We start from the raw sequence: 27,827 nt of genomic DNA, 5'->3' as shown, positions 1-27,827 counted from the left end.
AGTACTAAATTCGTATCAGTCACATTTTGGTCTTCGTAGAATATATTGGATATTGAAATTCATTGGTGTACTTTTCATGAAAATACCTCCAGTATTTGTGGAGTTACAAATCTACACCCTTGTTAAACTAAAAAAGGTTTAAAAGCTGTTGTGATTGCGATTACCGATATGTTTTTGCGACTTAATCGCTTAATTATTTTGCGTATATGATTGCAGACGTATTCAGGCCTGTTCTGTGTGGTGGTGAATCCATACAAGAGGCTGTCAATTTACACGGAAAAAATAATGGAGAGGTACAAGGGTATCAAGAGACACGAGGTTCCACCCCACGTTTTCGCCATCACAGACACCGCATACCGTTCTATGCTTCAAGGTAATTGGTTCGTCTATTTGTTCATCGATTGACTAATTTATTCGGCTGTCTAGAGTCGTGTTCAGGCATTTCATACTTCGAACACTTGTTCCATTCGTTCTCTAAGCAATGTTTTACTATTTGTTAACTGATTAGTCGAGCTTACTTCTTACATGTACATATAGGTTGTTCCATAAATACGTGTATAATATTCTGTAGGAATTCAAAATATAGAAAGTAACTCTGTCTTATTTAAATGTTTTTTCTTAATATTATTGCTTTCAAATTGTATTATATGATTATTTATCTTCACAAATGAAAATATCACACTACGAACTTTTGTAAATTATAATAAATTCAAATTACTGATAAATTATAAAATTTTAAATTAACAAAATTCTTTATATATAACTGTTGTGCAATTCTCTGTATACAAAAGATGCTTCAGTCACTCGTTTAAAGTCCTGCTTGTTTAGCAAAACTTCAAGGTTCTACTGCTTTTTATGATTGTTATACCATACAAGTCCTTACATATTTTATAGTTTCCTTACACACAGTTAACACTTGTTTTAAAAATTATTTACTCATTGTTCAATATTATTTGACTTTCGTGAAGATATAGCAACTGTTTAATTAAAGAATACTTGAAATGATTTTGAAATTTCGATAAAAACCACAGTATCGTATAATTTTGTTTGAACAATTTTTTGATCAAGTAAATTGTTTAAAATTAAGAATTAGGGGATTTTCGTTTTGCAAAAAGTGGACCGATAAAAATTACCACTTTAAATATGTTCTAAACTATGGAAATGGTAGAACATTTTTTCCAATAATAGTTGTCATTGAAGAAAATTGTTACGATTATATGATGCTCTCTTTTATACTAAATATAATACTTATTTGGAAAATATTTCTGTTATTCTCATAGTTCCAGAGATATTCAAGATGATAATTTTGATGGTCTACATTGATGGTTAATGCTGTATACTTTTCTGAAACTATTATCGAGAGAAAACATTAAACTCATTTAGAAAATTTAGGAATTTTGTTACTTTCAGTTATTAATTGCATTATAATTTTTCTGTACATGTAGCCACATGTGTTGTGAAATAATATTTATTTAATTAAATCTGAAAAATTAATATAGATGTATTAATTAATAGTTGTTTCTCTTGGTAATTCTGTTAACAGACCGTGAGGATCAATCGATTTTATGCACTGGCGAGTCCGGTGCGGGTAAAACTGAAAACACGAAAAAAGTGATCCAATATTTGGCGTACGTCGCTGCTTCGAAGCCAAAATCCAACGCTGTAAGTTAATAACTGAATTCATCAATTATTCTGTTTCTTTTCCTAAGTATAATTTTTATTTGATTAGCGGTTTATTTTGGTAGGACTGTTCTTTTTTTTAATTACACATGGTATCATAATGGATGTAACATTGTTATACAACGAACTGAGACGTATATTTTAGTTTACGAAATTGTACATACATTTTCCAATGGCCTGTGTTTTTTAGATTACTTTTAATTTCAGTATCCTTCAAATATTTTTTCTGAATATTAATTCAGATTACTTTTCTTGATATTGATCTTTCGGTATACACTATCGTTAGGAAGTTTAGAATTACCTGTTCCTTTTTTAATGAAACAATAAGTTACCTTTTTTTTTTTATTAAAGCGGAGCGAATGAATTTTAAAGCCTATACATATCTGAAATTAACGCACACAACTAGAGAAACCTTCAGCTGCATTACGTTTTATTTTGATTCGTTCTATAAAGTGTGCATATTACCAGTGATTGCAAATCATTGAACGGTAGAGGAGTACCTATGTAAGATACATGATATCATGTATATAAGGAATAGTGGTCCGTACCATTTTGAAGAATTAATTCATGACAAAATGTTTGTAACTTATATTGTGCATGCAAATCACTACCGGTTTAGCATACATGATCTTGATTTTTCTTACGAAATTCATACAATTTAGAACGATATGAGCACAGATTCAATTTGGATTATAGAAATTAACACTTGAACGACCCCTAATGCATCTAAGGAATACAAAGTCGAGGAATTTATAATATAAATATCAGGTGGAATATCACTGTTACTATTTACACGTTCAGTAGGACTATCACAGGGTGATCTGCATTTGTTTTATCATATAAATGATTACTTTTCATTGAATATGTAAGTTTATAAGGAATTGTATGCAATTAGGAATTAGTATTTGTTTTGCTAATCTACAACAGTAATCGGAAACAGAATTAAATTGAGCCACTAAGAATGCTTGTGTACAGCACCGAACCGATGTTTTTGGACAAACAGTGTTTTATAGTAGTTTTATAGAATAGTCCATGAAGAAACGTATAATATGTATATGATATTCTAGGAGATTTAAAGAGTTTTGACGGATATATATTTTTTAATACTACACAAAGTAATATGTGACAACATTTTTTGGGTAATAGTAACATTTTAACAAAATTAGAGACATATGCTAATTTAATGCTCAAATGAAAATAAAAGTGGCCACCGTATGGCTGGTCGTCTTAAGCCGTAGTAAAAAAGAAGGTATTTTAATAAATTTTAATCTTAACAGTTTTTGAAAATATTTGATCGAGTGATAATGAGAATGAAAATACATAGACTCACTTTGCGATATGTAGTGCTAGTCGAAGTATAAACAGTATAGATGAGGTTCTGTCGGATAATTGAAATTAATTAGAGTAGTTACACTGCAATTCAAAAATTCTTTCCTTTTGGCAATATAATGTCGCTGCATTTTAACATATTTGTGTAAATGATAAATAATAATTAAACTGTGGATTCTTATGCAAAATGAAAGTTTCTGAAGTAATTTATAAAGACAAGAACAATCGTAGCAATTTATAGTCCCTCTTAAGTATCTTATTGGATTCAAAATAAAATAGAGACTTTGTTGGATCCAATGAAAGCTTAATTTTTTATTGTTTTCCACAGAGTCCTATAGGCTATAAATGCATAAGTGTAGATCAGAATTAAGCCGAAAACATGTGGAAACAATACGTAGTTCAATGTAATTAAAATTTTTTTTAAAGTCATATAGTAACTTATAAACTGTGAATAATTCTGCAAATTCATCTTCTTATAGGTTAATCTACAAGAATATGAATTAATACACAATTTTATTTCCCCTGCCAATTGTTTTATCCCGTTAAACATAAAATAGAAACTGCATTCAACCTTATTGAAGTTTTTCTTTCACTGCACTTTACTCATTTCCAATGTCAGAAATACGTGACATTCGCGGTCTAGTAATTACACTAATTGCAATTTATATATACACGTACACTGTTTGTTTTCATTAGTTGAAACGAGTACATAATAAGATTACTGGAATTGAGCGGAAGAGAAGATCTTTATCTAGAAACGATAAGTCGCAATTCTCTGTCTTACTTAATAAGTAATTATTGGCAAGTAAAATTGTACTTCGAATTAGAAATTGAAAGTACATTTTATATAGAGGGAGTTTTCAACATCATTATTGAAATCAGTACCGGAAGTATGTAAATATTGAATTATTTAAAGCAGTAAACCATGACTGTGAAATCGGTTTTATCGGACTTAAATCTTCACTAGAGGTAATTATGTATGGACGTGCCTGTATTCACTTTTTTTTGTTAGTAACTAACAAAATTAGTAACTAGTGGCCATAAACAAAAAGCAGTTTCAGTTGTTATTTTTATACGTACATTAATTTAGTTACTGAATATAACAAATTGTTTGTTACAGTTAGTTGTTAGAGTACCTACTTATATTGTTGTCTAGATAATTATGAAAATAAATTTATAATAGTATGGAGTGAATCATAAACTATTCACGTACCAATCTAGTATCAGACGAAACGTATGTTCGATAAATATGAACTTTTACGCGGTCAGTTACAAATTCTTACTTCAAAGATCTTGTAAATCATATCCGGTGCATGAAAGTTTCTGTAAATACTCTCTCTTTTCTTTTTCCGTGCATGATTCTTCACAGACTTCGTAAAATTTGATTTAGTAAAGAAAATTTGCAACTCTAACTCTGCCGATCTAATGATTGGATTATTAAAAACGGATGTTCAGCGCGCTATGAAGTCGCATTTAATCTGTAACATTACCTGAAAAGGAATTTTAATTATTTGTTATGATAAAGATATAGATTCTCGTTTAAAATATTAGTTTGGTGGGAAAGAAATGGTATACAAAAAGGTTCGTATAATGCTATAATCTTATGTAATTTCTATATCAATATGTGCCATTTATATTCGGCAATGTTTAATCTTTATTAGACTATAAAATTTCTTGGAGATATTCCTCATATTTTTCAGTTATACCACCAACCTAATACACAGGTTGAGTCTAAATTCTGTGACAAACACTGTCGGTTTATTTTAATTGAAGATAAAATATCAAACATTTTTTTTTGTATGATTTAAGAATGATTAAAATTCATTGAATCCAATTTTTCGTCGGTAGATCAACGTAACTTGCGAAATATAATTTGTGTTGAGTACAATTTATTAATTTCCATTCTGCGTTTCAATTATTGTTACCCTATAACAAATTTTGTAAAAACGATCAAATGTACTAAAATACGTGGGTCATTTGAAAACTTCTCGGAATGGAGTATTACATGACAACTGTAGTTCTGAAATTTTTAGTTCATGGTGGATTTTCATTTGTTGTATGAATAATTGTAACGTATTCAGTCAGTATACTACATAATATTTTGAATACAGTTGTTTGAAGAACAACTGCTTTTACGTTGTGTGCTACGTTTCCGAATAATTGATCAAAAGCGCATTCGAATGAAACTTTTTCAAGAATATTTAGATGGTTGGTCTGATGATATAATTGGAATGTCGTTGGTACAAATATATTCATGTTAGAGGGAATTATATTGAAAAAAAAAAACAATTTTTTACTGGTCAAATTCGCTCTTAGTTTTTAAAATTCTAAGATAAAGAAATAATTGCATAAATGAAACATTGATCGCGTAACTTGTCACGTGAATCGTTTGTGAAATCGATCGTTGAATACTGGAAGACTGTTCTCTGTTCGCTATAGATCACGATAGGCCATCGTAGATCACTGGCTCTCGAAGGATCTTTCCTTTTTCAGTGAAACGATCCACTTATCCGCCTAACTCGGCTTTGAGTCATTCTCGTCGGACTGTCCTGACTCACCGTGCGCTTCGAAACTTGTGCTCTTATATAGGAAAAAATTAACGTCGTGTTCTCTCTTCATGTGTTTCATAATTCGATGTTCACAGTTGCGCGAATCGTTTCGAGCGCGAAATTATTTGAACGGGAGTCGTCACGGATTTCGTAACGTGTCAGAACGTTTAATCCAGTGATTTAATTATGCGTTTAATCGGTAGGAGTGAAGCCTAGACAAACAATAGGAACGGTCTTATTCCAGGGCTTTCTTAATATCGTTGAGTCCATTTGTAGGAAGTTCGCGTTATCTCGGTTAAATGTTTTCCTGAATATGAGAAATTAAAGGGGAAGAAAATTGAATGATTTGCCTATTTTTTCTCTAATCAATGCGATGGCATAAATTACTTTGTAATACTTACAATAAATCTTATAGAATCACAGTGAATTTATTTTTAGTTAAGTAGGATGTTATAATTTTTTAGAAATTACAATTAAGATGACCGTTTTAATGATTTGATAACATCTCTTTCGTCTTCTTCAGGTTTGTGAATAAAGTTACCCTCGAAAAACAATGATAATAATTTCTTATTGGAATAAAAATGTATCTGTATAAAATCATCCTCAAGTAATAATTTACTTATGTTGGTTTTCGTTAAGTTTATGAAGAACAGAACTGATTTCAGGCCTCTATCAAAAGGTCTCTTCGAATATACGTTTTTGAAGCGTTTTTAATAATACTGATCAGTTAATTGTAAGAAGAAAAATTACTTGTCTTAAGAATTTTTCGTTTCTTAGTTTTATATAACTAAGCAATTGTCTAACTGGTGTCTGCATAAGAACGGCATTAGCAGTTGTGTATTCATAAGTTTGTTATAATATATTGATTTAGAAATGAAATTTCATTTCTGACACAAATATGTATAAAAAATGTTATTCTTGATACAGCTGTAAAGTTTACCTATGTTTATATTATAAGATGTCCGAAATATTTGTTTCACTTCTGTATTTGCCTGTTTTGTAACACTATTATTTTCTAGATAATGGAATTCAACTTAATAACTACATAGTTTTACATTACGTGAGAAACCTTAAAAATTAGAAAAAAAGTGTAACAATGGCCTTGTTTGTTTAGAATTTAACACACGCATGACAAATCTATTTATGTCACTCCATTACTTATAAAATACAACGTTATTTATTTTCTTTTTGCATTTTTCATACATCTACTATACATAAAAAAAAATTTCTATCCAGTTATAAGGCGAATGTCCTGTGTAACTTAAAGAAATTACAGTTGTAATATAATGAACACATAAGTTTCGCTACATAATATTTTATATAAAATATTTGATCTATGTTCATAATTATTTTTTATTGCCTTTTTTTGAAAACAGTGATTATAAATAACTTTTAAATGAAGACAGTAACTTAAGACTGTTTTTACTTAAAAGTTAAAACATATTTGTAGGGATAAAAAGCGAGACAAAAACACGTGTTTCCGATTAAATGATTTAATATTGTGTTGAAAATTTTTCAGTGACACATTAAAAAATTATTATTGTTGCATTTTGTTAGAATTGTTTAACGTAGAACGGAAAGAAGACGAAGCGATCAAGATTTTCGACCATTTTTATAGGTACATATGTACATATATGCATACGTTCCTAAATTTAACATTTACACATAACCTAAATGTTTTCCTCTATGAAATTGTTTAAAGTAATTGATTACTTTATATACTAATGTATAAAGTAATTTGCTTGATATCCTCTAAGAAGTATTATAATCAGATATTGAGAGGGTTAAATGTGCTGAGATTCATTATTTTTCATTCTCCATTATTTTAGAAAAATGAAATTAATTTTTGCAGATTGGAAAAGGATCCATTGTAGTTTTATAGGGGACATTTAAAATGTATTTTTAATTATTTATTAATTCGTGATCTGTTACATACGCGAAATTACGGAATGAAAAGAAGCTACATAGAATGGTACTTCTCTTCTACTCTTCGACTTTTATGACTGGTCAAACACCTTCTACATAAATAGACTGGTGGAAAATAAACAAAGTATTAATTACCTTCGAACGAAAGTTGGACTCGTGAATTTAACTTTGCACATTCTTTTATTCCCGGTGCTGACTTTCGGCGGCCACAACACATCTAGACACCGAGTCCGGCATTAATCATAGTAAGTCAACAACAAAATGATCCACATTCCGCTCACGCGATATACATATACGTTGCTATCTGCTCTTTGCCTCTTTTACGTCTCTTCTTTATTTACTATTATCCCTCCTATTTTCAACGCTTCAACAATTAACGCTTTTCTTTTTTGAGATTTGTGCATTTCACCCGATAATTTGTTAGTATTGTCCAAGGTAAACATAAGCGAACCAGTGTAATGCGTAGGTAATCGATGTTCGAATAAAGCAAAATATTTGAATACTCAATAGCTTGCTTATTCAATTAGAATCGAGAACCTTGAATTTGTCAGAATGATTCGCGTAACTTGGTCATTTTAACAGCCTAAAATAGTTACTCAAATCCTTTCGACCTACTCAAGAAAATAGTTATTCATATAAGAATATGTCAAACTATTAAATTAATGTAAGAATTGAATAATCATTTAGTAAATAAATAAAAAAGGAGAATGCGGTATAATGTTTATTTGTAACTTAAATGCAAGCAGGCTACTTAAATGATTCGAAAAATTGCGTTTTTTAAAAAGCTTCCTCGAATTGTTTGGTTATTTAAGTATTACAGTAATTCCTCCATGAGAGCAACGAAATCGGATCCGTCACGGAAAATTATGGCAAGGTGTTCAGACCTTCATAAATTTGTTTTTTGTCCGAAGCCGAGCTTCTACTTAGCTTCTGTTTATCCTGTTTTGATTGGTTCCAGAGGGAGGCCCTCTCAGTCATGGGGATAACGCCGTTGCTCGTGTTGTATTCATCGAGGAATCACTGTACTTGAATAATCTTTCTAGTATATACCTGGTTCGATTCAAAGCAATAAGTTTTACTCGTCTTAAGTTTTGAACACTTGGACAATTCTAAGTTCCATTAATTGTGACGACCAGTACATGCACGTGAAAAATTGTATCTCTGTTTATTTTGTTGTGTATAGTCCCTGGTTTAATGGATGTACTTTCATTTAAAAGATAAAGTTATGTACGGATTATTGTTTTAACCTTGGCTCTACTAATTATTCAGTAAATGTCTTCCTCACATTTCTTTGTTTGTTTAACGCGAAAAGTCCTGAGCGTTTGGGGCATCTACACATGGATTTTGACCGTTCAATATTGGCAAAAAATTGTATGAAAAAATGCTCTAAGCCCCAAAATCGAATAGTAGCAGACCAGTCACATGTATGGATGCATCAGACGAAGCTGACATTAGATCCAAAATTGCCCCCTGTAGTAAATACTTGCACCAATATATCATGCTTGGATTCAGCGTCAGGACTATGTCTTTTCATTTATAAATACATATATCCTACTTTTATCACACTTGATCATTATTTCCAAGCCATTATTTTATACATAGTATCATTCAATGTACAACGAATAGTCTAAAAATAACAGTATGTTAATTGATTCATAAAAATAGCACCGTATTATATCCTCGTCAAGATTTCTAAGTCTACAACGCAACATCGAATACAGTATTAATAAAATATAAAATCCAGTCTCGCGTCTAAAATGAAAAATATATCGAATATGTTTTTTAATGTGGAAAAGTCATCAAGTTATTGTTAAAATTTAAGAACAAACCATTCGAAATGATTCATTACTCGAAACATTCTTTGAATTCCTATAATTGTTTTCTCAATTCAACCTATTAATTATTCCTGAACCTTCCCGAGTCGAAGACAATTATCCGTGCATTACTGTACTCTTTATTAACTGTAGAGCTCTCTTTTCTGTATCCCTTTCTGCGAGAATATAATTGTGTCCGTCTACACCCAACATCCACTTTTACTTTTGATACTAACTATCCAGTGTTAATTTCATGGAACCGTTTTTAAGATAATAGCTTATTCATTTGACGGGCAATATTGTAAAATTCTAACAAATCTCTCTAACTTTGCTCGCTGCTCACTGGATTCAGGGTTCCGGAAACGTTTCGGATAAATTTGCGGTAATTAACGTGAGAGTCGACTAATTGAATTACTCGTTAATGTGTTCTGTGTCATGTTTTTGTGTGGTGTGTGTATGTGTGTGTGTGCGCGCGCGCATTGTATATACATATACGCATATTATGTGCTTGTTTTGTTTTTTCCATTGCACACATTTTATTAGATTTATATATTCCATATACGGTAAAATACTATTAGGAATATAATCGTATTCGTCTTGTACCACTTGACGATGGAAGTAATAATTGCCATGGTAGAAATGAGAATATAGAATGGCCAATTTAAAATTAATTTTTTTGGTGTTTCGTTTAGCAGAATTGCAATTAAATTGCTAATTCCTTGAAGAGTCACTTACGTATCAGATTTTTAAGTATCTGCATTTCTCTTCGCTTAATCATTACTGTAGGTAATGATAACGATGCAAAGGTAAATATTGTTAATTTGAAGATTCACAAATTTCATATATATTACAAAATATATATAACAGTGACTTTTAAGTTTAAATGTGTTCGGAACATTATACATATAAATCATATTTTTCTAATTCTTTTAAAGCAATTGGAAAAAAATTTTGTATAGTATTACTTTGAATACGTACACTGCTGTCAAACGTACGAGACCAAGTCTGGATTAGATTCTACTGGAAACATAAAAATATCAATTAACCCTTTAGCTACGAAGGGTGTAGATAAACGTTATTTTAAAGCGATCAGTCGTTTACGAAAAGTGTATATACACTACCATCCATAAGTATTAGAAAATTTTTATTAAATCTATAGTAAACGTGACAAGAGATAACGAAATTCACAATAACGTAAAATAAGCCTTGTTTAGGGGATATAGTAGATTAGTCAAGATAGAAGGTTGAAATTTGGTACAGATTGTTTTTTTTTTTTTGCATACTATCAAATGGTCCATCAAAAGTCCAATTCGGTCTAAGAGCAGTTGTGACGCTCTTATCCAGCTATACCTTTTATTATCTACAGTTCTTTATAAACGTATATACTGCTCCTATGCATTTAACGTATATATTTTGCATGTTTCTTTATTTATTTTTACTCGATCTGAATGAAACAGTTCATAAATCAGATCGGAATTCTTTATTCAACTTTTGGATTCGAATGCCGGTACAGCAGAGTTGGGCAGAATTTTATTCGAATAATACACAGCGAAAAGCAGCAGTATCTAAAGGTGTCGTTCTGAGCTTTAAACATTTAATGAGATTAAATAATTGTTCGACAAATGTCGATTCATTTATAAAGAAGTATTATTTTATTATAAAAATTCAAATTTCCACGTTTAAACAATTAAAAATAACGAAATACTTATCTTATCTTTCATTCGTTATTCGAAATTTTTCTTCTAGATAATGAGTTTGCGCATCTCTGCGGTACAGTTACTCTATGATTTTTTGGAATGCTGTTTTTCGTAGTATCTGCTAGGAGGCAGGAGCGTTATGGTCAACTATTTTGTTCGATGGTGTATAGAATAAAATGTTTGGAATAACAATTGTATGGATTTGCGTACACTGATCCTATTTAGTCTCGAAGGCTTCGTAGCGAACGGGTTAATGACTACTTCTTTTGTTTTCATGGCATTTCATTATTTCCCCTTTCCACAAACATTTTTTTATAGTAACGACATACGTACACGTTATTCTTGCATAGTTCACGACATACGTACACGAGGTATAAAATACAGCACGCTTTAATAATTTTTTCTCGTTGACCCTTCAATGTGAAGTGCCGTGAACTGTTCTGACTCCGAGTCTTGCTTGAAAGACGGAGCTCTTGAAAACTAGAGGAGCTGATGTAATTCGACTTCTTCTGCCTTCACTAAAAGAAACAGCTCTCGCGTGATACCACTTGCTCGCTAAATAAAACGTGAAATACTACAAGTTATTCCTTTGTCTTGAAAATTTAAGCGTAAAGTAGCTATCGTGGTTTCGTTTTAGTAATAGTAATCGTACTGAAATCACTGAAATATTACGCCATACACCGTTACGCTTTGAATGATCGAATCGCTAGTGTTATGAATCTTATACATCGTTTATCAAGAATTAAAACAGCGGAGCTAAGTGCACGGCAGTTCAGAACGCGTGTAATTGTGTCAGAACTATGCACTTTTTCAAAGAATAATTAAACAATCATATTCTGTGTAAAAGGTCTCGTACTTTTGATCGGTAGTATAAAGTACCGTATTTATTATTTTTCTAAGAATGGTTATTATTTTTTTCCTAAAAAAGAAAATTAAATTTTAATTGTATTTTACGTATTTTATCATTGTTTATCTGCTTATTTAACATAACGAAAATTGCTTCCAAGTCTCATAATGGCATTGCTTTATAAAAATCTCATGTGCTTAATATATTCAAAGGATTTTATCATTTTCAGGGATATTTATAGTTTCTTTTCGGCAAGGGTATCTGTTTAAATTAGAGCGTTAAGGAATAAAATATTTTCATTATTGTACGTTATGGGTTGATGGACTTTTAACAGATAGTTTTAACATCAATACGTATTTTTCATGCTTCGATATCCATTGTAATTCTTTATCTTCACCAATGGAATCATTTTTTACGACAGGGCGAATTGGAGCAGCAACTTCTACAGGCCAATCCCATCCTAGAAGCTTTCGGAAACGCCAAAACCGTGAAAAACGACAACTCTTCCCGATTCGTAAGTTTCAGTGTTTATTCTCGACTTCAAGTTCGCAGAAACTTAAACGTAGTTTGTGTTCTTTAAGTTTGTCTTTTAATTTCGTTAAGGCATTAAATAGTTGTAACTTCCTGTAATTTTCAGAAAGCATGAAAATTGATTTTTCTGGTTAAATATTCTTACTACTGTTTACTAAAATATGTAACGGAAGAATGTTTTAATTCTCCCAGTGTACCACTAATGACAATTAAAAATGTGAAATTATATTGCATCAAATTGGTAAATTGTTAGGTGCGGTCCTGTACTTGACGGATGTAAATTCAAAGTCATGAAAGGAATGTATTTATTGTAAAAGTAAAAACGTTAGGAATAACCTGTTATTGCCCTACAATTTATTATTAAAATTTAGAATGAATTCTTCATGTTTGTTATGGCGACACCGTGAACACGTTTACGTATCACTAGTAATACTTAAAAATCACTTGACAGCTTGCATGTGATTTTCGCGTCACTGAACTTTTTCGAATTAGATAATGACCTTTTTAATTGCGGGCTCGAGTTCTCGCCTCGCGCCTGCCATTCGACGAAAATAATTAACAAGATACACCAAGGGGAAGCGAGATAGAAAGTAATGGCGGACGACATTCCGATGCGTTAACCACTAGCGCGACAGAAACATTTTTCTATTCTTAACTCTTTTCTCAATGTAAACTCAAAAACGATGTTACTTCGTTCATTTTAAAGAATACTTATACATATTAATACGTTCACCGTGGAGCCTATTTCGGCTGACTTATATGATGTAAAAAAGTATGCAGCATTCCATTAAAAAAAATTAAGGTCACCTTTGTTTTTCAAAAAATATTAAAAATACAAAAACTTTAGATACGCTATCATATTACTAGTAAAATATACTACAACTTCCTCCTCTTCGGTCTTCTTCTAATGTTTACCGTTTACGAAAAAAAACGATGGTACAAATTATCGCGAACACCCTCTATATGTATATCCATAGCACGAATACAATGTTCCAATAAGAACAGTAAAAAATTAGATGCCGAAACTGCAGAATTATTCAATTTAACTTTTATTTGTTATTGTTTTTACTGTTAAAATATATAATTGTTATTGTAATTTTTTTACTTTTCACCTACTTGTAAGTTAACATTGTTAAATTACACAGTCCAAACCTCACATCAATATCCCCTACGGTTCAAAATTTATATCAAAATGTCACTGGATTTTTCAATTTCGACCACTGTGCGGCGGTAAATGTGTTTACGCGTGTCACGTCATCAACACAAAAATATGCGTTGTTGCAAAATATCATATTCAGAATTGCATCGTATTGGGTATTATCAGTAATATCAGTTGCAAACAGAATGAGAATAAGGTGTTTGTTGCGTTAACATTTGAGACACAAAAGTACGTTCGGTATCGCTTCAAAATGACGGGCGAAGCAGGTGCAGGCGTTGAACGCCTCCGTTCTTAAACAGCACTGAAAACTGGAAGGCATACCAAGTGAGAAATATTCGAAGCTTGGACACGTGTGATTTTCGAATCATTGCCACAGGATTGTGCACTCTGAAAAATGAAGCTAAATAACACGTCCTATTTTATCTCCATTGGCTTCTCTAAAAATATTTTGATTGCAATCTTTGTATTCTTTTTTTTTCATAGATTGCTTCTACCCGTGGATAATCACTGCGTTATTATTTAAATGATGGTAATAATAATAGCGAAACATTTGTTGAACAGGGTAAATTCATCAGGATAAACTTCGATGCTTCCGGGTACATTGCCGGTGCGAACATAGAAACTTATCTCCTGGAAAAATCGAGAGCAATTCGGCAAGCAAAGGACGAAAGGACTTTCCATATATTCTATCAGCTACTCGCCGGTGCTTCACCAGAACAAAAAAGTAAGCAAAATTTTTGGTAAACAAAAACAACTTTCCTTGCATTTCTTAGTTATTAGTACACTGGGGATATTTTTCAACCTAATAGAACCATTGATAAAAGGAAATCAATTTCTGTTTATCCCTCGGTTTCGAAAATCTATAAACATTTGAATTTCCATAAACATACGCAATCTAGTTATTAAAGTAATCACTTTATTGTATTTTTTAACGACTAATTGAATATATTATATTCTTAATTTTTTAATTTATATAACATATTTATTCAATTATTAACATATCAATTCTACTTTACACAGTTTCTGTCTTGGTTTCAATTTCTGATTCTATGGTAGCGAGTAATAAATTTTGCTTGACTCTTTACGATACAAGAGGACTGTTAAGTGAATTTTTAATAAGTAGAACTGTGGATTTTTTAATGTACAAAACTCAGTATATTAAAATCTAATGAAATTTAATAGTATTTATTTGTTATTATCAATCTAATAAAATCTCTAATATAGGAAATCAATTTCTGTCTAATATGTACTTCTGTTCATTAGTTTCTAAATCTGCATAGACATCTACAGTCTGGTAATAAATCTCTGCGAGAAAGTATTAACATAGAATTCCTTGATCTTGAAGAGTTCCAAGATCAGACTATTGCATCTCGTTGAAATAAAGTATATCTGATAAATAAGGTGTCCTTCAAATACTGTCAAAGGATAGTAAATTGAAATATCATTTTATCCGAGCAAATTCGTTATTAATAATGAAAAATTATCTATCGCGTTAGTGATGTTAATATCACTTTGTAAGTATGTTAATAAAGCAAATATAAGTTTCACAACAAATAGCGGCCTTTACTAATATTTTCAGTTGATAACGATACAGTGAAGTGTACTGATTTATGATTATCCGCAATTCCAATATAGTAAAATACAGGTTCAGTTACATTTGTACTTACATTATCTTTTTCCATCTTTATAGTTTCTTTCAACGTTAAAATGTATGATCGCCCAGTTAGAATAAAGTTTCTTTTCTAATATGTACGCTGGATGACCGATGGCTCTCGAGACAGCATCTGGTAGCTTACTCTAAATCAAAGTCTAATTAGAGCATATTGATTATTATTACTGTTCGATAACATGATTGACATTCCTTATTGAAATACCAAGCACTTCTGGTCATTATGTGTTGGCCTTTCTGAAGATAGAGTTTTCCCCGCTTAATTGACGCAAGTTTTTTTTATAAATTTCGGGTTTCCATAAATAGCAAAATGCACAACGAATTGAGATTACTCCCAAGAAACTGACAGTCTGATGCAACAGAATATTTACAAGTGTTCGCAAACTGTGCGCGAACATTGTTTGCGAATACCAAAGAAACCTATTTTTTATTAATTCCAATAGGAGGGTTACATTGCTTCCAACTTTTCTTTTATTAAATGATCATATTTATTAAAAACATCACTCACAATTCCACCAGTCAAGTTGTCCGGAATGTGTTAAATTGTCTAATTATTCTTGTTCAAAATTTTTCAGAGGAATTTATTTTAGAGGACCCAAAACACTATCCATTCCTTTCAAATGGCGCATTACCAGTTCCGGGTGTGGACGATTCAGCCGAGTTCTTCTCAACCGTGAAGTCCATGCACATCATGGGCATGACAAACGAAGACTTCTCATCGATATTCCGTATCGTGTCAGCGGTAATGTTGTTCGGATCGATGCAGTTCCGTCAGGAAAGAAATTCCGATCAAGCTACGTTACCTGACAATACTGTAGCCCAGAAAATTTCTCACTTGTTGGGTTTGAGCGTTACGGAAATGACGAAAGCTTTTCTAAAACCAAGAATCAAGGTAGGCAGAGACTTTGTGACGAAAGCACAGACAAAGGAACAAGTTGAATTTGCGGTGGAGGCAATCTCAAAGGCTTGTTATGAGAGAATGTTCAGGTGGCTTGTGAACAGAATTAATAGATCCTTGGATCGGACAAAGAGGCAAGGAGCTAGTTTTATTGGTATACTGGATATGGCTGGTTTTGAAATATTTGAATTAAACAGCTTTGAACAACTGTGCATCAATTACACGAATGAGAAATTGCAACAATTATTTAACCATACTATGTTCATTCTGGAACAAGAAGAGTATCAAAGAGAGGGAATCGAATGGAAGTTCATCGACTTCGGATTGGACCTGCAACCAACTATTGATCTGATTGACAAACCTATGGGTAAGATTACAGAAACATTTTGATCTAGTTAATTTTAATTATGCAATTAGTACGACATTTTACTTCAAAAATGAATTTACTATTTATTTTTTATTGGCGTGAATATTTATTAACATTAAAACTTTAAAGATGTTGTTATACAATGTGTATATTTTTACTGTAAAACTAACATGCTCTATAATCTTTATGTAGCATTTATTTAAACGAGAACTTAAATAACTGTCAAGTGCTTTAAGTGCTTTGAAATTACTACTATTTTTCTTGAATGTAGTTAGAATTTCCTTTTTAATGTTTGTGAACTAACTAAGAAGAATTTGTCAATGTCTTCAAACTTTTTTTAGTTGAAACTTCAATTAATAACCATGTCTATACTTTTCATATACTAAATTTTTCTCTTGCTGTAAATTATTCTGTATTGTGATCGAGATTTTTCACTGTAGTTGGGATTGCTCAAAGTGCTTTTAATGAAGTATCTTGTCAATATATTAAAGTAATTATTAAAGAAATAGAAAATAAAGGAGGAACTTATTTTAATTTCAAAATAGGTATCATGGCATTATTGGATGAGGAATGTTGGTTCCCGAAGGCTACGGACAAAACATTTGTCGAAAAATTAGTTGGTGCTCATAGTGTACATCCCAAATTTATGAAGACAGACTTCAGAGGCGTTGCAGACTTTGCTATCATACATTACGCTGGAAAGGTTGATTATTCAGCTGCCAAATGGTTAATGAAAAATATGGATCCTCTGAACGAAAATGTTGTTAGTCTCTTACAAAATTCACAAGATCCTTTTGTCTGTCACATTTGGAAAGATGCAGAAATTGTTGGAATGGCCCAACAAGCGTTAACCGACACACAATTTGGCGCAAGAACAAGAAAAGGAATGTTTAGAACAGTTTCTCAGCTATACAAAGAGCAATTGGCAAAATTAATGGTTACACTGAGAAATACTAATCCCAATTTTGTAAGATGTATTATACCGAATCATGAGAAAAGGGCTGGAAAAATTGACGCGCCATTGGTCTTAGATCAGTTAAGGTGCAACGGAGTATTAGAAGGAATTAGAATTTGCCGTCAAGGATTTCCGAATAGAATACCCTTTCAAGAATTTAGACAAAGATACGAGCTTTTGACACCCAATGCAATTCCCAAAGGATTCATGGACGGAAAGAAGGCATGCGAGAAAATGGTAAATATTGTATTCTTTCCAGTTCACAGTTATAGTTGTGCAGGACAATTTTAAATATCTGTAACAAAATTTATACATACAAGATACACTTAAGAACTAACTAAAAAGTTATAATACACATAACTATTGAATTTATTAACTTTTTAAACACAACTCTTTTTAATTTACAGTACTGCTTTCCAGCAGAGTTAAGTGAAGTATAATATGAATCATGATTAGTACTGCTGAATATAATGGATTGATCGTTCATTATTGTAATCATATTTACTTGATTAATTAATTACAAAAATAATTAATTGTGATCCAACTCTGTTTCTTTTTATGCATTTTGTACCAATGTAAATTATACCATGAACTCTAAACGATTTTAGAGAGATGATTTTACGAAAATAGAGAACTATTTAAAAATTTAAACTACCCAATGCTTTCATAAATGTTGTGACAGTAAATTTTGCACTCTAATTGCGGATAAAAAATTGAAAATTAATTAAACTGATGCTGAAATTTGTGTTTCAGATTCAAGCACTTGAACTCGATCCCAATCTCTATCGGGTTGGTCAATCAAAAATTTTCTTCCGCGCTGGAGTCTTAGCACATCTCGAAGAAGAGCGTGATTACAAAATCACTGATATAATTGTCAACTTCCAAGCGTTTTGTCGTGGTTTCCTTGCCCGTAGAAATTATCAGAAACGTCTGCAACAATTAAACGCAATAAGAATCATTCAAAGAAATTGTGCTGCTTACTTAAAACTCAGAAATTGGCAGTGGTGGCGTTTGTATACTAAAGTGAAGCCACTGTTAGAAGTTACCAAACAAGAAGAGAAATTGACTCAAAAGGAGGATGAGTTAAAGCAAGTTCGAGACAAGTTAGAATCGCAGCTGCATTCTGCACAAGAATACGAAAGAAAGTATCAACAAGCTATCGAAGAGAAAACCATGTTGGCGGAGCAATTGCAGGCAGAAGTTGAATTATGCGCAGAAGCAGAAGAGATGAGAGCGAGACTAGCCGCAAGAAAACAAGAATTGGAGGAGATTCTTCATGATTTGGAAGCAAGAATTGAAGAAGAAGAAGAGAGAAGTGCCGCATTAACTCAAGAAAAAAAGAAACTGCAATTGAACATAAGCGACCTCGAGGAACAGCTGGAAGAGGAAGAGGCTGCCAGGCAGAAATTGCAATTAGAAAAAGTACAATGTGATGCAAAAATTAAAAAGCTCGAAGAAGATCTTGCCCTTTCTGATGATACGAATCAAAAATTATTGAAAGAAAAGAAAATTCTTGAAGAAAGATCAAACGATTTGTCGCAGACTCTTGCTGAGGAAGAAGAAAAAGCGAAGCATTTATCAAAATTGAAAGCTAAACACGAAGCAACAATTGCAGATTTAGAGGAAAGGTTATTGAAAGATCACCAACAAAGACAAGAAGTTGATAGATCAAAGAGGAAAATAGAAACAGAGGTATCGGACTTAAAGGACCAACTTGCAGAAAGGAAGACACAGGTATAGTAGAATTAATAATTTGTTTTGTTTTAATAAGATTAGAAACAAATAAACAATACTAAGAACAACGTTACATTCCTTATAGGTAGAGGAGCTTCAGTTGCAACTTGGAAAACGCGAAGAAGAATTAAATCAAGTAATGGCGAAGATGGATGAAGAAGGAGCAGCAAAAGCCCAAGCTCAGAAGGCTCTCCGCGAGTTAGAGTCTCAGTTAGCTGAACTTCAAGAAGACTTGGAAGCTGAAAAAGCTGCCAGAAGCAAAGCAGAGAAGTTAAAACGTGATCTAAATGAGGAATTGGAAGCTTTGAAGAACGAGTTATTAGATTCTTTAGACACAACAGCCGCCCAACAGGAATTAAGAAGCAAACGGGAACAGGAGTTGGCAACATTGAAAAAGAACCTAGAAGAAGAGACGTCAATGCACGAGGCAACGTTGGCGGATATGCGTCATAAACATACTCAGGAATTAACAGCTCTAAACGAACAAATGGATGCACTGAAAAAGACTAAAGCCGTCTTAGAGAAGGCAAAGGGTACTCTTGAAGCTGAAAATGCTGATTTGGCGTCGGAGCTTAGATCTGTTAGCGCCAGCAGGCAAGAGTCCGATAGAAGAAGAAAACAAGCCGAACAACAGCTTGCCGAAGTGAATGCAAAGCTCGCTGAAGTTGAAAGAAATAGACAAGAATTAGTGGAAAGAGTTACAAAATTACAACAAGAATCTGAAAGTGTCATGCAACAACTGGAAGCTGCGGAATTAAAGGCTTCGGCAGCCTTAAAGGCTTCAGCAACATCTGAATCCCAGTTTACAGAACTTCAACAGCAGTTGGAGGAAGAAACCAGGCAAAAATTAGCTCTGAGTTCGAAATTACGAGCATTAGAGAGCGAAAAGGACAGCCTGCATGATCAATTAGAGGAGGAAGAGGAAGCGAAGAGAGCCTTAGATAAACAGGTACGATAATGTATTGAATTTTTCAAATGAGTAGCATTATGAAATAAGAAACTAAGTTTAAAATATTTATAGTTCTTTTTAAACTAAACTTTCATTAAATTGAAATTCTCAATTACAAACATTTATCGGACCTCTAGTCTTATTTCTATTTTATTTTTAACGGGAGTAGCCAAATTGTACGAATTTTTTTATAAACAATTTTTCAGTATTAAAGGTGAAGCGAGATTCGATACATGTGTACATTGTCATTTTACAAATCTACAATTTTCATTTAAAAACTATTTTAATATGTCCTTTGAAATATAAGTAATTGTACAAAAATTCCTTAATATACAAGGTGTTAAAAATATATAAAAGTATTAACATATGTGTTTATTTTGTTCAGGTACTGGGATTGAACATCCAATTGGCTGAAGCTAAAAAGAAGGCAGAAGACGAAGCAGAAGCTGCTGTGGCATTAGAGGAAGCTAGAAAGAGATGTATTAAAGATATGGAAGCAATTCAAAGACAGGTGGAAGAATTGCAGACTGCTAATGATAAATTGGATAAGTCGAAAAAGAAAATTCAAGCGGAACTGGAGGATAGTATTATTGAGCTCGAAGCGCAACGAGCTAAGGTGCTCGAACTAGAGAAAAAGCAGAAGAATTTCGACAAGGTAATTATCATTATCACGATTCAATAAATTTCAATTTATTTAAAAAAATTGTCTCATAAAAAGATTAACAAGAACTCCTTTAGTGTAAATTCTTCTTTCGTAATTTATGTTCTGAATTGTTTTAGACAACAAAGTGTTCCATGTATAAACTACTAAAATGATATGAATCGCATACTTAATTTTTTATGGATAATCTGATTTATTGTTTTAATAAAATAGTGTTATTGTTATCCATAAATGTTATATTAATTTAAGATTAATAGAATTGTTACCTTTTTTTTTATTATTAACAATAGTTTGGGGAACTTTCTGTGAGTTTTTAATATATTATAATTATTAATTTGATATTATCATTATTTTGAGAGCTTCATGTAGGAATTAACTTATTCTACTACCAATTTTTTCATTTTTTTATATGCAATCACTATAAACGTTTAATGAATATTCAACATCTTACGGACTATCTGTGCGCTATCACAAATTTTAATTCTTGACATGCTTAATTATTTAATGTTTGACTTTTCAAAAAATTAAATTTGAAAATTGCGTTGTTTTAAAGAAACAAAACATAGAAAGATAATAAGAATAACAGCATAAAAAACGTGATATCGCCAGGGCTTATAAATCATGAAATCTACACATAAATCAAATAATAATAATTAATTTTTAAATATATTATGTATCATCTATATCACATTGGTATTATGCATGAATATTATTCCAAGTATCTAATGGGCCAGTTATGCTAGGAGATTTCTCATTTCATTTTTTCCCTACTCAGCGTAAAATTATACCAGATCTGACACCCAGAAGGATAATTGTCCTCGCGTTATAGTCCACTACTTTTAGAAATTTCTTCGAAAAAACTAAAAATAGGTGGAACTCTTCATGAATAGCCTGTTTTAGTGATGAGTATGAGCCCCTGAAACATCACCGTCGGTGGGATGCCAGCTACAATATCATATAATATCATTTCAGACAATGCAATATATTTGTGAATGCACAGCAATCTAATGACAAATAAATTGTTTGGCACAGTTTTCGCATAGCAATCACATTCCGTACAGTATTAATTTTCATTAAACACTCATATATTTAGTAGATACACTAAAAATTTGACGTCCTTTTTTCTCATACAGTAATGGTAGAATCGATATCATAAAGCATTGAAATTTTGTTACTTTTTTAATGTGATTTTTATTACCATTCAAGGTGCTAGCTGAAGAAAAAGCGGTCTCTGAACAATATGCCGAGCAACGCGACGCTGCTGAACGCGAAGCTCGCGAAAAAGAGACTCGAGTCCTATCTTTGACGCGTGAACTCGATGAAATGAACGAGAAAGTCGAAGAACTGGAACGTGTACGGCGAGGTCTTCAGTCTGAACTCGACGAACTCGTGAATAATCAAGGAACAGCAGACAAAAACGTGCACGAACTTGAAAAGGCAAAACGTGCCCTTGAATCTCAATTGGCTGAGCAACGTTCTCAAGTAGAGGAACTTGAAGATGAGTTACAATTCACTGAGGATGCGAAATTGCGATTGGAAGTAAATATGCAAGCTTTAAGAGCTCAATTCGAACGAGATTTACAAGCCAAAGAAGAACAGGCTGAGGAGAAACGTAGGGGTTTGGTGAAACAGTTGCGTGACCTTGAAGCAGAGCTAGAGGATGAAAGGAAACAAAGGGCTGCCGCCATTGCCCAACGCAAGAAAATGGAAGCAGATTACAAAGATATTGAACAGCAACTGGAGATGCATAACAAAGTGAAAGAGGACGCATTGAAACAACTGAAGAAACTGCAGGTACAGATAAAAGATAGCACTAGAGAAACCGAAGAGGCCAGAGCCGCTAGAGATGAACTGGCAGCAAGTTCCAAAGAAACTGAACGGAAAGTGAAAAGTTTAGAGGCAGACTTGATGCAGTTAACAGAAGATTTCGCCAGCAGTGAACGAGCTAGAAGAACCGCTGAGAACGAAAGAGACGAATTACAGGAGGAATTGAATAACAATGCTAACAAGGGCACCCTGATGCTTGATGAAAAACGAAGACTTGAAGCAAGAATTGCAACATTGGAAGAGGAATTGGAAGAGGAACAGTCGAACGGTGAATTGGTGATGGATAGAGCCAGAAAGGCTCAGATAACAATTGAGCAACTGACAAACGATTTGACGACCGAAAGATCGACTACACAGAAGTTAGAATCGCACAAATTACTGTTGGAGAGACAAAATAAGGAACTTAAAGCAAAATTAACGGAATTGGAGACTGCACAGAGGGCAAAGACTAAAGCTACCATCCAACAGTTGGAGTCCAAGATTAATAATCTTGACGAGCAGTTGGAAACTGAGGCAAAAGAAAGATTTGCGCAGCAAAAGATAAACAGAAAGTTAGAAAAGAAGTTGAAGGAATTGAGCTTACAATTGGAAGATGAGAGGAGAAATTCGGACCAATACAAGGAACAAGCAGAAAAGGTAAATGCAAGAATGAAGGCATTAAAGAGACAGCTGGATGAGGCTGAGGAGGAAATTAGCAGGCATAAAGCGATGAAGAGGAAAGCACAGAGGGAATACGATGATATGCTAGAATCTCAGGAAGAACTGACCAGAGAGGTGGCAAACCTTAAAAATAAATTAAGGTATGTTTCAACAATTTATGTATGTTAAAACTCATAAGTAACTATTTCGATATTTCATTAAGTATGCATATTCCACAAGTAAACCATATTTAGTTAAAGTAAATTAGAGAACGTTGAATTTTTAGGTGAAATCATAAATGTATATGTAGAGTTACTTTTTGTCTTGCTCATAAGTAAAAAAAAAACAGCATTTACAATTATAAATGCAAACGTGAAAAGTATAGATTATCTAAAAATTGATTTTGTTAAATTAGATTCTAGTAAACTTAAATTTCATATGGTTTAAAAGGATCATATAATTTTACACATCTATATGAAGTTATCAAAGTAGTTTTAATTGCATATCTTACTTTGTCCTCTTAAAAAAATGTACATAATTTCAAATACATATTCCTTACTATTTGCTCATGCTTATAATGCTCATTCATGCTTATTTTACATCAAAGTAACTCCAAAACGAGAAATTATTATATTGTATTAAAATATTTAGGTATCAAGGAAAAAAGAAAAGTTGATATCCTACATGAAAAATGTTACAAATAGAAACTCTTCTGATTTGAAGAAACCCGTAAGTCTTGGTTAGTTAATAAACTAAATCACTCTTAATACATTAAAGTTTATATACACTTTACATTGATACATTACTATGAAAAATGTTGTTCATTCTATAACACATCTAACAAGACATTCTTTTTCTTTGTGGACAAATGCGGCATAACTGACTCACTTAAGCGTCTATGCCACTTCTATCTCGGAACTTATCTTAATTATATTGATATTTTATTCCGCCTTAGTAATTACCGTGCATTGTTTTTTTTTTGTAGAACCTTTAGCATAATTGTCAATTATATTGCTTTTATTGTAGCCTTTTTTTTATAAAATTGTCTTGTAATAAATCCTTTCATATTTTACTGTATTATTTACTACTGTTTGCAAATATATAAGTGCAAAACAGAATATCTATTATTCGTTAATATTGTTTCGTTTGATCCTGTATTATAATATATCTCATAGAATTACAAGTAGGTGTTGTACTGCTATAATCTATATTTACCATACTATGTGCCATATATTTGCTGTTAAGAAATTATTGAAATTTTATTAATCGAGATATCTATCTTGACAAAACTGGAATATTATTACTAATTTTTATCGTAATATTATAACTACATATTCTTTATTTTATGTCTCAAGGATGACCATTTTTTATTTTCTTAAACCTTGTGCACGTTAATCGCTATTGAAAACTTGATCGATGATTGCTTATAATTGGTTAGACGGATAGTAGTGTAAATCAATCTGCAATACATTGACGACTCTAGTCGATATCAAATCAATTAATAACTCAAGGTTACTCTTCGGATAGCATATAAGTAATACATATACCTGTCGTTTTCTGTGGGTAAAGCGCTGTACTATAGAAGAGTAACAGGGCACAGTGTATCTATAAAAAGTGAAATACTTCAAAAATACAATAGGTGAATATCTCTTCCATCGCCCTGGGTACCTAATTGATTTGATGTTGAATTTAGCAATTGTTTGCCAATATACAGGGTGGCTCAGCTAACTTCATCACCTTGAATAATGACTTAACAGTACACTTTATGAAAATTTTGAGGCGTGAAACTTAAATGGCATGACGGGCCTCATCTCATAAGATAGGTGCTCTTTTTGTGAGTGGAGTCATTCAGAGACTTCAAGGTCACATTGATTTTTTTTAACAGAATGACCTAGTTTTCCTTCGTACGTCTTAAACCTAATAGTTAACGAGACATTTACAAAATAATTTTCTATACGTACTTACTATCTGGAAGCTATAGGTGCTCGAACTGATTCCCGTCAACTTCAATACAGCAATTTTAATACAGTGATTATTTTGTAAATATCTCGTTAACTATTAGGTTTGGGACGTATGATGGCCAACACATTTTTACTCAGAATTTTAATACTCTATCGATCTATGGTACAAAAACGTCATTCCGTTAAAAAAAAATCAAGGTGACCTTAAAATCTCTGAAATATCTCCACCCACAAAAAAGCACGTACCTTATAAGATATGCCCCTTCATGTAATTTACGTTTCACTCCTTAAGATTTTCATAAAGTATACCGTTAAGCCATTATTCGAGGTGATCAACTTAGCCGAGACACCCTGTAGATAATGAAAATCAATTTTACTCCATAGATCAGTATATTCAGTGTTGATGTGTATGTATAAAATCATCTCGTTTAAGATATATAATATTTCTTATTTTTCCGATACTGTAATATTTGACTTAACAAAAAGACAAATTGTTTAACAGACGAGGCGGACCTCCGATAAGCCTCAGTTCGACGCGTCTGAAACGTGGTTCTGTTCAGACCGGTGGCTCTGGGGATGATTCGACAACACAGGACGAAAGCATTGATGGTGAGGAAACTGTCAACTGAACGGCAGAACGGAAAGATTACTTAATGAACCCTCACAACGCAGGAAACCCATAGAAAACCACAAGTCCAAAAGGTGCGCGCCAGATCCACTTCGACACAAGCCAAGTTCGAATTTTAAAGAACTTGTTTCCCCGAGTTTTCCAGGGAATCGATTGCTATGCACCTAACGATGCCATTAGATGAGGGCGGCTTTCTTCTGTATATAAGAGGCCCGGCAAAGCCGTACTGAGTAGTATTTTACCCTCGTTCTTCCAGAACTCCACAAAGAACGACGAATCTTCTCATGAATGCATGGTTTCGAGCAGTTACTGAAAAAATAATTAATGGCGTAGGTCATGAAAAATTTAAAGTGAAATCATTAGAAATGATGAATTTTTATAGGTAAATTTGTACTGAATTTCTTTCCTAGGAGTTTAGCGTGCGAGGCATATACATATTAAATCTGCACGTTAACAGTACTGGAATGCCATACTTTGTACAAACTTTACCATACAGACTTCCTTAATCGTGAATTTCGTCATTCTTTGCGGCAAATGCTACCACTTCGCCGGGTAATATTGAAATTAGAAATATATTATTGGGGCTGCATAATCGATAACGAATTAACACCGCATTTAGGCAGCATTAATATCTATTATATTATAGTTATATTAATTAATTAATTATTATTATCATCGCAGTTTTTATTTTTATCGCGAAAAAAATCGTAATATGTTATTTGTAATTATTTTTAATAATCGAGAAAATGATGAACGATTCGGGCATCGTTCCGAGAGGTTAAAAACTACAGAATTTCCACAAGAGTCAGCGTACAATTTTCTGTTGATAGAAGTGTTTAGAAAGAAACTTTTGTACAATAATATTATCGACAACGTTGAGTCGAGCGATCGTAGGATTTAAAACACTTTTTGAAATAAGTAATTTTGTACCATAATTTAATAAATCAGTATTTCAAAGATGATTCTGGGAGACTAGAACGTTTTGAAGAAATTTGAAAGATTATTTAAGAAACAAAGTTAGCTTTCTTACGTATAAGTATCTTCTATGCGAGAGAGTGGTTTTGACTCCAAAGTCGGCTTTTGAAGAAAAAGTATTATTATTTTTAAGAAGAGTTTCACTCTTTAATATCTCGTTCAAGTTTTTCAGTTTTGTTTTTTCCTAACTTTTCCTTTTGTTTTCAATTGAATTTCTTTGCCTGTCGGAACGAACCAGAAATCGACAATCGAGATATGTCAATTGGTATTTAGGGCTGATCGCAGATCGAGAGCTTTTTCGTTTCGTGTCTAATTGAAGGGGTTGAAATCCTATTTCAGACGCATCGAAAAGTTCGTCAACGTTCTTGGAACAGTTTTTTAAGCATGCATGTAATCAAGATTAATGTTTCTGAAATGTTATGCATGGAGAATACTTTAATTCAAACTTGTATTTTTTTAAATCAAAAAATGTATAGTTCAGCGGATTTCTTGATGCGTATGAAGGTCAACTTTTAGACCCAAGATCGCCATGTGAAATTGATTAAGGAAAGAAGAGAAACAGTGACGTTTTTATACATGCATTTTTTACAACATGTGCATTTCTCATGCATTCAGATGAATCGCATTTTAACCTCTTTTTGTATTCAGATTGAACGAAAAAACTATTTATACGAAAAAAAAGCAATTATTTTTGTGAGGGAAACAACTATCGAATTTTTTGCGGGTATTAATTTTAATTTTTAAAAAGAAAAAAAGAAATAAAAATTAATAAATGTTCTGCTCTACATAGAACCCGAGACAAAAAGAGGTTAACAGGCAGTTATATATATTATGCGTATACAGGTTATTTTATAAATAACATATAATAATATAATAGTCAATTTTGCAACTGGTTCTGCGGAGAAAATTTCCTATCAACATATCTATGTATGTAATTCAACAGTTAAGACCTATGAAAATAGACAAAATTTGTAATTTTGATTAACAGTGTATTCTTAGCTACTCAGTTGTAAGTGGACAGCAACTGTTTAT

General features: G+C 32.3%; 1 protein-coding gene across 3 annotated transcripts in view; it reads left to right on the top strand.

Moving 5' to 3' along the window:
* The window catches only part of LOC107189778 (myosin heavy chain, non-muscle), a 41,796-nt gene extending 15,711 nt beyond the window's left edge, over positions 1–26,085 (top strand). For 2 of the 3 annotated variants that reach the window (XM_015578401.1, XM_015578402.1), the window contains exons 3-14: positions 217–373; positions 1,544–1,662; positions 7,706–7,729; positions 12,264–12,356; positions 14,094–14,256; positions 15,777–16,466; positions 17,012–17,658; positions 18,175–19,155; positions 19,241–20,104; positions 20,490–20,759; positions 21,972–23,392; positions 25,695–26,085. In XM_015578401.1, coding sequence (XP_015433887.1) covers positions 217–373; positions 1,544–1,662; positions 7,706–7,729; positions 12,264–12,356; positions 14,094–14,256; positions 15,777–16,466; positions 17,012–17,658; positions 18,175–19,155; positions 19,241–20,104; positions 20,490–20,759; positions 21,972–23,392; positions 25,695–25,821 — 5,556 coding nt within the window. In that variant the 3' untranslated portion in view covers positions 25,822–26,085. Of the gene's footprint in view, positions 1–216; positions 374–1,543; positions 1,663–7,705; positions 7,730–9,650; positions 9,681–12,263; positions 12,357–14,093; positions 14,257–15,776; positions 16,467–17,011; positions 17,659–18,174; positions 19,156–19,240; positions 20,105–20,489; positions 20,760–21,971; positions 23,393–25,694 lie in introns of all 3 variants that reach the window. The other variant, XM_015578403.1, reaches the window with a different exon arrangement.
* Positions 26,086–27,827: the final 1,742 nt, after the last annotated feature.

The sequence above is a fragment of the Dufourea novaeangliae genome, unplaced genomic scaffold, assembly GCF_001272555.1.
Source record: "Dufourea novaeangliae isolate 0120121106 unplaced genomic scaffold, ASM127255v1 scaffold162, whole genome shotgun sequence".
Taxonomy (NCBI): Eukaryota; Metazoa; Arthropoda; class Insecta; order Hymenoptera; family Halictidae; genus Dufourea; species Dufourea novaeangliae.
The sequence above is the reverse complement of the archived record's forward strand: the minus strand, read 5'-3'. Positions and strand labels throughout refer to the sequence as shown.